Below are 15,009 nucleotides of genomic sequence, written 5' to 3'. Positions count from 1 at the left end.
TAATGGAAAATATACCTAGACTTATTAATTATATACTAAATTGTCGTATTAACTCATGTCTTACCAAATGATATGGTTCGCCCCGACTCTTAAAGCTCGAGGCTTGATAATTCATTTAGCGGGTTGTTGTATGTGTGATTTATATCTTACATTATACTCAAGAAATGGTATGAGCTCGGTGAATAATTACATTTTTACAAATATATTATTTGCAAAGAAAGACTCATAAAATATGAAAACACTATTGTTTAACCGGACACAGTATAATACTTTTATTTTGGAACACGCAACGTTCATAAGGGCTACAACGCATTCATATAATTTGTATGTACATATTCATAAAAGTGTTTTTTCAATAACATTTCCATAGATCTTAGGTCAAACCATAGTTAATGTTCACCAATTACCATATTAAAAACCAATACAAAATTCATAACTTTTTAACAAAATTTACATCTAAAAAACGGAGACACGATCAAAGAATCATAATCTCCATTATTATTGACCATGTTATCTAACATGCATATGATATGTGAAAACAACCCAAACGAAATAGTACTTAGAACCAGTGGATCTCGGATCCATAACGCTAATGAGTGGTTGATCCAAAACATTAACAAAAAAAATGGCATCCTACTTTAATGGTGGTAAACATTCTTCTTCTCTTAAATGAGATCAATAATATAAGTTATTAACTATTTACCATAACATAGTGGGGTGAATGCATTCCCTTGGCTCTATATAGATACACCACTGTTTAGACCTAATGTCTAACAAGTGAATAAACCACCAACCGAAAACCCTAACCCTAACACAACAATTAGCATAATGAAAACAATGTTTTAACATATAAGCATGTAGCATCCACAAACATATAAAAAGTCAAAAGCAAATCAAAAAAATATTCCAACAATAGCATATCAAGTATCAACCTCCAAATTCAATACAATGGGTGCCGTTAGATTTTGGGCACTAGGAAACACTATAAACATATTAATAAAAAACGAATAGTAAGTATAATTAAAGACTAGGACAGAATAAAATATTTATTAATAGGAAGTGTATGCATCATGACACTATTATTATTATTATTATTATTATTATTATTATTATTATTATTATTATTATTATTATTATCATCTAATAAATTATTGATAATAAGTGGATTTATATTAGATACCATACAATCATACATGTATAATGAGAGTTTGTTTCAAATTTCCGGGTCGTACGGATGTGAAACGATCCACACCCATCGATTTTTACACACACAAAACTCACGTGAATTGTATAGATATATACAAGAATCATGATTGTTTCAAGAGAGAAGAGGAGAGAGATCGATTGATTCATCGGTTTTTTTCTCTCGAATCTCTCTTCCATCATCAATCGATCGATCATCCTGCTCATCCCCGACTATCGATCCATCTACCCTTTTTCCGTAATCGCCGCTCATGGGTTTGACGAATCTATTCAATCGGAAGAAGAACAACGGTAAAGATAAGTCCATCGTTGAAGAAACAAACCCCTCGAAAACAACGCCGGTGGTATCTCCTGTCAATTCGTTTGACTCTCGTTTGCGGATCGAGGAGGAATTAGAGCATGTGTTCAAGAAATTCGATGTAAATGGCGACGGGAAGATCTCGTCGTCGGAGCTGGGGTCGATCATGGGAAGCCTTGGTCACCGGCCGTCGGATGAGGAATTGGATCGAATGATCGTGGAGGTGGACGCCGACGGCGATGGGTTTATTGATTTGGGAGAGTTCATCGAGTTGAACACGAAGGGGATCGATTCCTCGGAGTTGTTGGAGAATCTGAAAAACGCGTTTTCGGTTTTTGATATTGATAAAAACGGGGCGATCACGGCGGATGAGTTGCAGAACGTTTTGGGTAGTTTGGGGGAGGAGTGTACCATCGGAGAGTGCCGGAAGATGATTGCCGGCGTCGACCAAGATGGGGACGGGAAGATCAGCTTTGATGAATTCAAGGTAATGATGATGATGGGATCACGATTCGGTGAGATTGAATCAATATCGAGTTGAGAATTTACTGTGGGTAGTGATCATAAATCAATTGCGAAACAAAAAAGATTTCCTTAATTTGAAAAGAAATCACTCATCTTTCATCTATATATCTCTATATTCTTCATGTTCTTGCATTAATTTTGGGTTTTTCTTCAATCTTTATCGTTTATGCAAAGAACTATCATAAGATTATAAACCTAATTCTCCTTTTCTCAATTGATACATGTTTGATTCTGTTCATGTTCAAGAAATTCTCAATAATCGTTCGTGGTGGTTATTAATTTAGGTATTAAATTGAACCACACCAAACCATCTACGTTAAATTAAATTTTGTGTGATTGAGTTCGTTCAAGATGTTAAAATAGGTACTATTTGATAAATGAAAATAAAAAATCTATCTTTTAAATATTTAAAAAAAATCAATTGATATCTACCTATCAAAGTCATTCATTAATCAAGACTAACATAAAAAATAAAAAATAAAAAAATAAAAAAAAAAAGGATTTGTTGCTTTATAGTTTTGGGAAAAATTAGATTCTAAATAATTATTTATGCATATCATTGCATCATGATTGTGTTAAATAGTAAGTCAATTATGAATGATTATTGTTGTCTTTCTTCCTTTTATAATACACAATTTTTTTTAAGAGAAATTAAATATCTTTTTATATTTTATTATAATTTATCTTTTTATCATATGAAAGATTGAATATGTCGTATTTAAGGATATATTTAATAAAATTGATAATATTTTAATTTATTTGTTATAATTTAATATCGATAGGAGGATAATAGAAAGAAAATATAGGATAATATTTAATTTCTTTTTTTTTAGTTAGGTTAAAAATGTAGGATAATATTTAATTTCTTTTTTTTTAGTTAGGTTATTTTGTTTGTTTTTGTTGCTTGAACCTTTAATTTTGTGTTTTAAAATTTTTATATTGTACCAATTATGATTTGTGTGTCTCTTCGTTGTACGAGAGACAGTATATTTGTTTGAAAAGCATAATCTAAAGAATATAAACTATGAGAAAACGAATTTATAAAATAATTTGTAAAAATGGGAAACTCTTCAAAAACATGCATAGATACAAATATGTAAAAAAAAAATATAATTGAATTCCTACAAATCTAAATTGTAAACTAGGTTGTAGAAATAAGTTGAAAATAAAATAATATTAAAATAACTAACTTCTAAGCATATAAAAACAAAGTTGTTAAAAAATAGAAAATATCTGGAAAAAATTCGTAAAATGAACTAAAACTTTGACAAAATTATAGAAAACTAGGTTTATAAACATTAAAAAATAGACTAAAATTATACAGATGAAAAGTCAGTGAGTGGACCAGATTTTATGCTTGGTGGGAGAATATATAAAAAAAATTAAAAGCAAGGCTAAACATGTATATAAAATTGAAAATTTATTTCATTTAACTTTTTTTTTTTGTTAAAAGAAGATATATAAAATTTGTAAACCAAAATATTAATTTTTTTTTTGAAAAATAAAACAAAGTTATGATATGAATTCGTTTCAGTTAGACATATATCATACATAACATATTATTAATTTCATTTAACTTTTTTTTTTTGTTAAAAGAAGATATATAAAATTTGTAAACCAAAATATTAATTTTTTTTTGAAAAATAAAACAAAGTTATGATATGAATTCGTTTCAGTTAGACATATATCATACATAACATATTATTATTATTATTATTTTTATCTCAAAGACCGTTTCTTTTTATAGTGTTATAGTTTATGTATTTCATATTGCTAAAATATGAGATTTAACAGATACTAGAAACTCATATGGATTCAATAAGTTATGTCATTTTCATTAAACCACATAACTTAGATATTTTCTCAATTTAAAACTAATAACTACAACGTTGTAATCGTTATAAACCACCAAGTTTGCATGGAAAATATTTATAATTTATTTCAATAAAATAAATGAGAAATTAAGAAAGTTGAGGCAATAATACAAAAAATTTAATCAAGGAAACAAAGAAATAGATTTTAGGGTAGATATGGAATAAAAAGAAAAGATAACAACAAAAACATTCTAAAACCAGAAATACAAAGGAGAAATTAAAGGGGTAATATGGAAATTCCAATCAGAAAGACTAAATTTCAGAAATAGTCCATGTGGTTTGGCGAAGATCGTAATTTAGTCCATGTTTTTGATTGTATCAATTTTGTCCCTATGGTTTCTAATTTTTGCAATGTCAGTCCACCCCTCTAACTCTGTTAGATTTTTCTATTAAGTTGATGCAAAAACACCATTACACCCTTAGACCAAACTATAACTTAAATAAGGCACACTAAGTCCTTTCCTAATTTGATGACCTTCTTTGTTGCCATCGAAAACCCAAACCCTCGAGTCCTACTTTTGAGCTATGAACCCACCAGATGGAGTTAGATATCGTAGTCAAAGAACTCATCGGTCCAAGTCGAAGTCGTGGTCATAAATTTCAATGTCGTGTTCGGAAAACTCACACAACATGAACAAAAATGAAGTTGTGATTATGTCAAACATTACTAAGTAATTCGTTTTTCGGGTCTACTTGAATCACTATAAATTTAACATTCTTAAATTTGTTTCAAGACAATCAAGAGCTAGGGCGAGTTCAAGAGAATTGGGGTTTTATGTACAAAGGTGATAATTTACAGACATGACTAAGTGAAATAAATTTGTATTTCCAATTTGAAGAAAAACAAATGAATGATGTCTATATTTGTAATGTTCCATTTTTCAAATCAAAATTTTCATTTTTAGAAGATAATAATTCATTCCAAAAACATTCATCCATAGATAAGGAAACCCATAATTTAATAAACATGAAAACCTAAATATCCAAAATCAGAGTAAATAACATAGTCATGCAGAAGTCTCAAAACATAATGTCGATGTGTATGTACAGTCAAACATTTCCATTCTTACGATCTGATGAACTACATGAAAACATTCAATCCACAACTATAAGCCAAAGCTTAATAAGTTCCCCAAAATACTACATACCACAATACACATACAATTGCATACAAACAAAGGCTCTGGTGTCGATCCGCATACAAACATGTATCTCGGCTCTCGTATTGATCCGACTGACCACAATTAACGACTCTCATGCATGTCTAGTCATGACTAATAGCTCTAGTGCATGTCTAGTCATCCTATCTGTTAATGGCTCTCGTGCATATCTAACCTTGAAAGAGAGTAATCTAGGCTCTATGTTCTCGTTTAGATCCACCGTTAACTCTCCAAACATAACATATTAACAAATCATAATATCTAAAAATCAAACAATCAATGGGCAAAGATTAAGCTATCCTACTTACCTAACCAACATACCACAGTTTAACTACATCCTAGCATATAAGGGACATATACTGTAACAAATAGTATAATGAGAAAACTCACCAAAAGCAACAAACACATAATAAAACCACTAAAGTGGATAAAATGTACTCCTTCTCTAAACAACTCTGCTTAAATCAATTCCTAATACAACATATATATATATATATATATATATATATATATATATATAGGCTTAGGTTATTCTATTCAAAGTAATTATTGTGTTATTGTATGTATAAATGTGGGCCAATCAAATTTACTTATTTTAAGAAAGTGATTAATATATATTATTAAATTAAATATAATTGAAAAATATCATCTTAATTAATTACAAGGGTAATTTATTCAAAGAATATAGATTTAATAAAGGAAAATTGCATTTTTTTAGGGATCATAGATTCTATTAATTTTAAAAATCCGATTTTACGAATTATAATTCTTTTAATTCGGACATTCTGACAGAATATGTTTATGAGTATATTCAAAAATAAAAATATTCTTGAACCATAAATAATAAAAATATTTTTAAACCTATTTCTTGATCGTGACTTTAAAAACTTCTTGTAGAATAACAAATTCTTGAACAATCAATTGACGAATAAAAACAAAAAATACATTATTTCTTATAGAATACGGGTAACAATTGTTAAGAATTACATTTATTGTTAAAGAATAAAACTAAAAAACTTTCAAAAAAGGAAAGAAAACATCAAAATCTAACAACGACACTAATACATTCTAAAAGAATAATGTTGCTTAGAATCACTTTCAATTTTGTGGTCCATTCTTCAAGCATCAACTTCTGTGAAAACAAAACAAAATTGTAGTTTAGATTCCAATAATATATTAGCAAATAAAAAATAAAAAACTAAATTCCTTTGGAAAAAGATGTGGACTTGTGAATTGCACCAAAACCAATAAACAAGAATTGTAGAACATGCATAAATCAGTGAGAAAATATACATACTCCATTAACAGAATTAGAATTCATGATTCAATTCCAACAGAATTAGAATTCGTAATTCCATTCCAATAGAATTGGAATCTCACCAATATCATTCATTGAATCATCTACATAAACAAATTAATTCCAAATGAAAGAAGCATCAAAGCATCTATGTATTTTACTAATCGTTCTAGACTTGTATAGTTCTAATTCAAACATAACTAAAAATGAAATATAGTCAAACAACTCAAAATTAAAAGTCTAAGTCTAATATATTAATTGAAACCCTTTCTTATCAGTTCTAATTGAAAGACAACTTGCCTACTGCCCACTAAACAAATATTTCAATCCAATTCGGATTCAAACCAAGTTTAAAACCCCTAAGATTATTCATGCTTACATTGAAGTTTGAAGCCAAGACATGGGAAAATAATTAATACCATCGATGGTGTATCATTATCAACCAATCAAACAAACTATCAATTGTATCAATTATCAAACAGAAACTGAGTTACATAGATGAGGGAACTGAGAATTTGAGTTCTTAATTTCTAAAAGAGTGTAACTGGATTCAAATAATGAGATAAAGATTTGATGAAAACTTATTCCTTTATATCAGAGAGTATAGGGTTGAGGGCAATTGCAAAAAGTAATGAACACCCCGTTTATTTATATGATAACAAATAAATTAACAAATAAATCGTAGCCCTAAATTCAATAATTATATAGCCAGGTGTTGGTTTTGGGAATCAAAAATTATTATTGGGATTATTCGTGGGTTAAAGTATAAACTCGAGACTTATTTGTAATATTTATGAAGGTGGGGGCTCCATGGTAATTATTGGAACTTAATTTGAAAGGGATTTTCGAGGTTTAGGTTTAAATGGTAATTGTGGGGGTTTATTTCGAAATAATGTATGGAGGGAGGGACTGGACTTGTTATTATGGAAGCAAGTTTGGGGGATCGTGATATATAAACCCGTCACCCCCGATAACCCTAACCCTAATCTCGTCTTTCAGCCGTCATCACCTATTCGGAGTTCTCTCAGCCGCCACCTCCATGCCATTGCGTGATCGGTGGTCTCTTCCCTTGCCGGAGAAGTCAGGGATCAATGGTGCAATGTCAGAAAAGTTGGGAGTTCAAGATCGGAGGTTGATGCTGCCGTTTTTCGGTGGAGGCGACTTCTATTCCCCTACTGGTTTCACCATCGTCAAAGGCGAGTTGGCGTGTGGAGTTGCGACAGTAGGCAGTCGGAGGAGCACCCTGTGGTGTCGTAGCTACTGTTTCCGGCAGGAATTCTCGGAAAAGGCATCACCACCACCATGAGGTGGTGGCTGCCACCATTTACCACCACCGGCCACCACAAGGTGACTGTGTATGTGTACATGTGTGTGTTTATTTTTTTAGTGTGTGTATATTTTGGGATTAAAGCCTTGTAAAATGTAATTTTAAAGTGGATTAATGAAAAGAAAACTAAAACCACCACCGTAGGGTGGTGGCTGCCGTCACCGGCCGCCGTGTCGGGTGGCGGTGTGTTTTGCCTCATTGTGATCGATTCGTTTGGGGTGCTTGAAACCCTAGTGGGCCTTGTAAGCCCTAATGGGCCCAATGAAGCTTAATGGATCCTAATTGACCCAATAAAACCCTAATGGGCTTAATGATATTCTAGTGGGCCTAATAGGCCCAATAAAGCCTAATTGACCTAAAGCCCAACAAATTGATAAATGTGCGAGTATTTGGGTTGGAAAAACCATAATGCCAATAAAATCTTAATTTGGGGAATGAATCGGGACACGCGGGAATTATTTAATAACTGGAGATATTAAATAACAACTATTGGCAAAAACTAATCTAAGCAATATTGGACTTAATGGATTAAGTCCTTAATAGGTTAAGTAGGATACTTAACCCTAATCATTATGTTATAAGAAACCCTAATTTAACTTGGGCCTTTTTATTAGGCTATTAAATGGGCAATCCAAGATCAAGCAAATGGACTAGATTAATTAATAGGCTTTAGGGTAAGGCCCATATGAGGGGTTGGGCCCAATTTGGAAAGTTGGGCCATAGTTGGGCCTAGATGATTATGAGACATTGGGCCATTGAAATGCCAATTATTTGGACTGGAATTAATGGTTGGGCCTTAGGGTAAGACCTTTTAAAGGTTGGGTCTAATTTGGAAAATTGGGCCATATGTTGGGCCTTGATTCCTAGTTTGACTTTGGACCTATGGTTTGGGCCTTAGGCTTGAATAAAGCCAAGCAAGGGGGTAATGTAGTAATTACCCAAAGTATGTACTTATGGTTTTGTAGTGGAACCCAATTATTAATTGGGTCTTATTTTAGTGTTGACAGTTCGGGAATCTGTCATCCAGCAGTTGGGGTTGAGTCAGCGGGACATCAACAGTGTGGGTTTGTGTCTACGGGACTTCAGCAGTGTGAGGTGAGTTACCTTCCAGTAGGGGCGGGTCTAAGGCCACAATTTCGACCCACCGACAGGAGTAATTGGTAGATAATTGTATTTGTGATAATTACTTTGGAAAAGTCTACAAGAGGAATTGGGTACCAAGTTATGTTTAAGTACAGCTTACCATCCGCAGACTGATGGTCAGAGTGAAAGAACGATACAAACACTTGAAGATATGCTGAGAGCATGTACCTTGGAATTCCTAGGTAATTGGGATGAACATTTACCATTGGTAGAATTTTCCTATAATAATAGTTTCCACTCGAGCATTAAGATGGCACCTTATCAAGCATTGTATGGACAGAAGTGTCGTACACCGTCTTGTTGGCTTGAGGCTGGGGAAAAGCAGTTTATGGGACCGGAGTTGGTTCATCAAACTGCTGAAAAGTTGAAAATAATTAGGGAAAGAATGTTAGCAGCTCAGGATCGTCAAAAGAGCTATGCTGACAAGAAGCGAAGACCGATGACTTTTGAGGTTGGGGATTCGGTTTTGCTTAAAGTCTCGCCGTGGAAGGGACTTATAAGATTTGGTAAAAGGGGAAAGTTGAGTCCAATGTTTATTAGACCGTTTAAAGTTCTTCAGAGGATTGGGAACCAAGCTTACAAGCTCGAACTACCAGAAGAACTGAATGGAATTCATAACACTTTTCATGTGTGTTATTTGAGGAAGTTCACGGGAGAAGTTCCCGACATAATTCCGATTTCTGAATTGAGAATTGATGAGAACAAAAGGTTGATTGAGGAACCAGAGGCAATCGTTGACCGAAAGACTAAGAAATTGCGACGCAAGATGGTTGGGTTAGTGCTTGTCCGATGGAAACACACGAATGGGCCGAATCTCACCTGGGAGACGGAGAGTGACATGATGGGTCGCTATCCGCATTTGTTTGTTGATGTGTGATTCTGGGGACGGAATCATTCTAAGGTGGAGAGAATTGTAACGCCTGTGTTTCCGGGCTTGCCATTTTTAGCAATGTAATAGTCTAGGTTAACCTTTGTAACCCGTTTTGAAATAATAAGAATGTATTATTTGAGTATTATGTGTTTTGTGCTTAATTGCTTAATTATGTGGTTTAATTAATTAAGAATAAAAATAAGCGTCAAAATTTAAGTGTAAAATGAACTTAATATCTTTGGTTGATGTTGTAGTAGTTGAAACGAGGTTTCCGAATATATATAGAACGCCCAAATCTGACTTCGTATGAGGAAGTTATGATTTATCGAAGTTTCGACTTAGCGGTATGCAGCCTGAAATACTCGATTTGAGATCGAGCGGTTTTTATCTGAAGCATTCTAAACGAGAAACGAAGATCTCGTTGTTAATATCGAAGCGATAAAAAGTTAGGCGAGAACGGACGTCAAACGAAGAAGTTATGAATTTATAACGAAAGTTTCTGTCGCGGCCTATTAAAAATAAAAAATAAAAATAAAGTCGAAATTAGCCGACGGAGTCTAAACGAAAGTTGTAGAGCGTAGTCTCACCTTCGCGTGGATATAAAGAACGTCGAAAACGGAGTTCGTATGAAGAAGATATGAATTTCCGAAGTTTGATAAATAAATTGTATTTATTTTTAATTGAAAAATCCGGCATTATCCGAAGGGGGAGTCACCAGTCCGATCCGACGTACGCCCCGCGTACTCCGAAGAGTGTCGACACTTCGAATGACGCATGTAGTGACGATTTCGGAGTCCAGTACGCCCCGCGTACTCCGAGGCTCCAACCTCTATAAATAGGATCTGAAGGCAGCCGAGTCTTTTGCCAATTTCTTCTCTTCTCTCTCCCGTTTTGCATCGTTTTGCGTGCCAGAAATACCCCGAAGCCCCGGCATTAGTCTCGAGCCCCGAGGCAAGTCCCGAGATCCCGAAGATCCCGAGAAGTGCGGTTCCCGAGTCGAAGCTCTGCCCGCGAGAAGTTCGATTTTTGTGAAGATCTTCCAGATCTGCTGAGGATTACTACTTCTGCAAGTCGTAGTGCTGTCCGATCGTCTTCTGATCAAGTGAGTGTATACTACCTTTCATAAACACGATAATAATACAAGTGCGGTTTGAGTGTATTAAGTAAATTGTGGTTTATATGTGTGAGGGTGCAGTTACTTTCTTCTAACAAGTAACTATGAAGTATTTTATGCGATATACTTGTTATGTGTATATTTTGTGATTGTATACGTGAATGGATATTCACTTTATTCCATCTCATAGATCTGAATTTCTTTCTATGAAATACGTGTTACGTGGGTATGCCTCATCTGTTATGTGGAATATATATTGAATGAAAATGATATACAGGTTTTAAACTATGTATGAAAGTATATATTTTATCTACTAATATGTTGGGTAGAACATGGGTAGATAGTTGGTGTGTAATAAACAGATGAGAGGCCTCGATGTTGTTGTTGTTGTTGATCTAGTTATTCAGCGGAGTATGGATAACGACCACGAACTCTTTCTAGACAATCCAGTGGAACGCTAGCAGGTTCATAACCTGTAGGTGTTGTGAACGATGTGTTCACCGGTGTACTCTATCCCCCTCATGGTTGCCTTTAGGATATCTATTGTTGAGGAAACCCCTTCGGAGTGATGTCTGTCCCGATGAAAATCCTAGATTAGGTCCCTTGAGATAGATGTTATTTTAGGGACGTAAAGTGAGGATAACGGGAATGGGTAATCGGGATAGTGATTGGTTGGTGAAATTAAATATAACTTATTTGTTGTGGGTTGAAAACCCGATATGCTCACCAGGCTCCCAAGCCTGACCCACTCAGTTTTATTTGTATTACAGGTAGTGGCGCAAGGGCATAAGATGGTTGAATCATCAAGTTGTTTTGTTTACAAGTCTGTATATGTATATATTTGTTGAATGACTTGTAATGTTATCGTTTATGCTTTATGGTCTGTATCGGAACATGACATCCCGAGTTTTGATTATATAATGAAAATGCATCTCTTGATGAAATGCTTTGATAAATATTATTTTATCATGTTTTGTTTTGGGAACAAATTCCGCAACTCTTTCAAATCAAAAGGATTTACTCTGAAATTATTTAAAAGCATAAATGAAAATCGGTCTTTTCTGGCCGTCATTTTGGGGATGTCACAGTTGGTATCAGAGCATTAGTTTAAGCGAACTAGGAATTTGTTGGTATTTCTAGACTTAAACTTAGAATGCTAAGTGGAGATTGTGAGATGTGTGTCTGATAAATTTTAGACACGAGCACTAGTTTATTTTAGGAAAGTTGCCTAAAATGCTTTTATGTGCTAAATGTTATATGTTGCCATATATGATATTAATTGTTTGGATCTACGGTCTGTTGCCGACCGGATCTAGAAACCTTATGTGTGTAGGATTCTAAGCGTATGTTTACGGTATTAGAACTAGCATGTAAATGTTTCGGAGTAATAAGGATGATTTGAATATCTATCGTGAATGAAGATCTAAATTTCACCTTATTCGGTGTATAGATCAAAAATGGTGAGAACAAGGAGTGGCGTTGGAAACGCGGATGAAAACAGGAATCAGCCGCCAGTGATTGAGCAAATACCCGTTGTAGCAGCAGCACCAGAACCAATAACAATGGCTGCGGTGCAAGCCATGATTCGGGCTATGCTAGCCGAACAAAGGGAGGAGATGCGACAGATGTTGCATGATAATAGGGATGAACCTATCATACCTATTGAGGAACCCGAATTGATCCCTGAGCAATCGGAGGAAGGGAACAATAGTCGCATTATAAGTCAAGTTGGGACTCAAGGAGAACGAAGGAACGATCCGGAAAGGAGAAACAACAAGGATGGGCAAATGTACAAGAACTTCTTGGGCGCCAAGCCGCCAAGTCTTTCTGGAAGCCCAAAGCCTATTGAGATAATGGATTGGATCTCCGAAATGGAGATGGTATTTGAAAGTTGCGACTGTAGCAACAAACAGAAGACCGTCTTTGCGGTTAGACAACTGAAGACTGGAGTCTTGAGTTGGTGGAAGTTGTTGGCAGATACTATGCCACGAGGAGAAGCCCTGAAAATGTCATGGGAGGAGTTCTTGGAACAACTAAGGGTGCAGTATTGTTCAGAGATAGATCTGATTGATCTGAACAATGAGTTCCAAAACTTGAAGAAGGGAAAGATGAGCATAGACGACTATGCTACTGCATTTACTGAGAAAATGAACTTGTTTCCGTACCTTGTTCCAACGGAAGTCTCCAAGATAGAGAGGTTTGCTAACGGACTGCCTGCCGACTTTGGTCCGACAGTCAAGATGGCAACTACTCTGAAAATGACTGTTCGTGCAGCTAAGAATGTGGAGGCCCAGCAGAAGGAAAAGGGTCTGGAAAGGATAGATGTTGGAGAAAAGAGGAAGTTCGATGGAACTTCAGGGTCCAACAAGAAAAACAAGTTCTCGAAGTCTGGTTCGAGGGGAAGTGGAGGTGAAGCAAAGTGGTGCGAAAAATGTAAGAAGAAGCATCATGGAAGATGTGAGGTGGCAAACACATGCTACAAGTGTGGAAAACCAGGGCACTATGCCAATGAATGTACCCTCACTAAGAAAGTTTGTTATGGTTGTGGTGAGGAGGGACACATGTCGAGGGACTGCCCGAAGAAGAAGGAGGCAGCTAGACCCAACATTCCACCAAAGCCAAAGGCGAGAGCATTCCAGATGACGCTGGAAGCTGCTAAAGATGAAGCGATATCGCTTCAGGTACCTTTCTCATTAACGAATTGCCTGCCCAAATTTTATTTGATTCTGGAGCCAACTACTCTTTTATATCGCATGAATTTCGTAGAAAGCTAGCTTTGCCTGTTGTTAGACTAGATAATGCCTTATTAGTCGAAGTTGCTAGCGGCAATTTTGTACCTGTTAGCTATCGTATGAAAAACATCTTAATTGATCTGAATGGGAATAAGTTCCACGAGGAATTATTGCCTATAGAACTAAACGGTTTCGACATCGTTTTGGGAATGGATTGGCTTAGCGCCAACGACGCCGAAATTTTATTCAAGAAGAAAATAGTCAAAGTGAACCCGCCTGGGAAAGATTCGTTTATGGTGTATGGGGACAAACGCAGAGTGAATTCTGGAATCATTTCATTGATGAAAGCCAGAAAATGTTTGACCAAGGGATGTACATCATATCTAGCATTCGTGATTGATGCTAAGAAGGAAAAGAAGGTGATGCAGAATATTCCAGTTGTGTGTGATTATCCGGAAGTATTTCCCGAAGATCTTCCTGGATTACCGCCTGATCGACAAGTGGAATTTCGTATTGACTTGTTGCCAGGAACAACGTCAATTGCGAAAGCACCTTATCGATTAGCACCGACGGAGATGAAGGAGCTAATGATGCAACTTCAGGAGTTATTGGACAAAGGTTTCATTAGACCTAGTTCATCACCCTGGGGAGCTCCGGTGTTATTTGTAAAGAAGAAGGATGGAAGTATGAGAATGTGCATTGATTACAGAGAGCTGAATAAGGCAACAATAAAGAATAGATATCCGTTGCCGAGGATTGATGACCTATTTGATCAATTGCAAGGTTCGAACTATTTCTCGAAGATCGACCTAAGGTCAGGATATCATCAGCTGAAAGTAAGAGAGCAGGATATAGAGAAGACTGCATTCAGAACTAGATATGGACACTATGAGTTCTTGGTTATGTCGTTTGGACTAACCAATGCTCCTGCAGCATTCATGGATTTAATGAATAGGGTTTGTAATCCTTTCCTTGATAAATCCGTGATAGTGTTCATAGACGACATTCTGATTTACTCAAAAAGCCAAGAGGAGCTTGGCAGACACTTACGAGAAGTGTTAGAAGTCTTGAAGAAGGAGAAGCTGTATGCTAAGTTCTCCAAATGTGATTTTTGGATTCGTGAAGTCCAATTCTTGGGTCACGTGGTCAACCAAGAAGGGATAATGGTTGATCCAGCAAAGATTGAAGCTGTGACAAAGTGGGAGCAACCAAAAAGTCCCACGGAGATTCGAAGCTTTTTGGGATTAGCTGGATATTACCGAAGGTTTATCCAACGCTTTTCTTCGATCGCTAGTCCGTTGTCAGCTTTGACCCACAAATGAGCTACTTATGCTTGGAGTGATAAGCATAATGATGCATTCGAGAAACTAAAGAAGAAGCTATGCGAGGCACCGATACTTTCTCTACCCGATGGAGTTGAAGACTTTGCCGTTTATAGCGATGCGTCTGGGGTTGGATTGGGTTG

General features: G+C 35.5%; 1 protein-coding gene across 1 annotated transcript; it reads left to right on the top strand.

The window, feature by feature from the left end:
* The first annotated feature begins 1,200 nt into the window (after positions 1–1,200).
* Positions 1,201–2,148, top strand: LOC111882774 (probable calcium-binding protein CML25). Its single transcript, XM_023879142.3, has one exon. The coding sequence runs from the start codon at positions 1,455–1,457 to the stop codon at positions 2,040–2,042; it is 588 nt and encodes a 195-aa protein (XP_023734910.1). The 5' UTR covers positions 1,201–1,454; the 3' UTR covers positions 2,043–2,148.
* Positions 2,149–15,009: the final 12,861 nt, after the last annotated feature.

The sequence above is a fragment of the Lactuca sativa genome, chromosome 8 (assembly GCF_002870075.4).
Source record: "Lactuca sativa cultivar Salinas chromosome 8, Lsat_Salinas_v11, whole genome shotgun sequence".
Lineage (NCBI taxonomy): Eukaryota > Viridiplantae > Streptophyta > Magnoliopsida > Asterales > Asteraceae > Lactuca > Lactuca sativa.
Note: the sequence above shows the minus strand (reverse complement) of the source record. Positions and strands in the feature narration are given on the sequence as shown.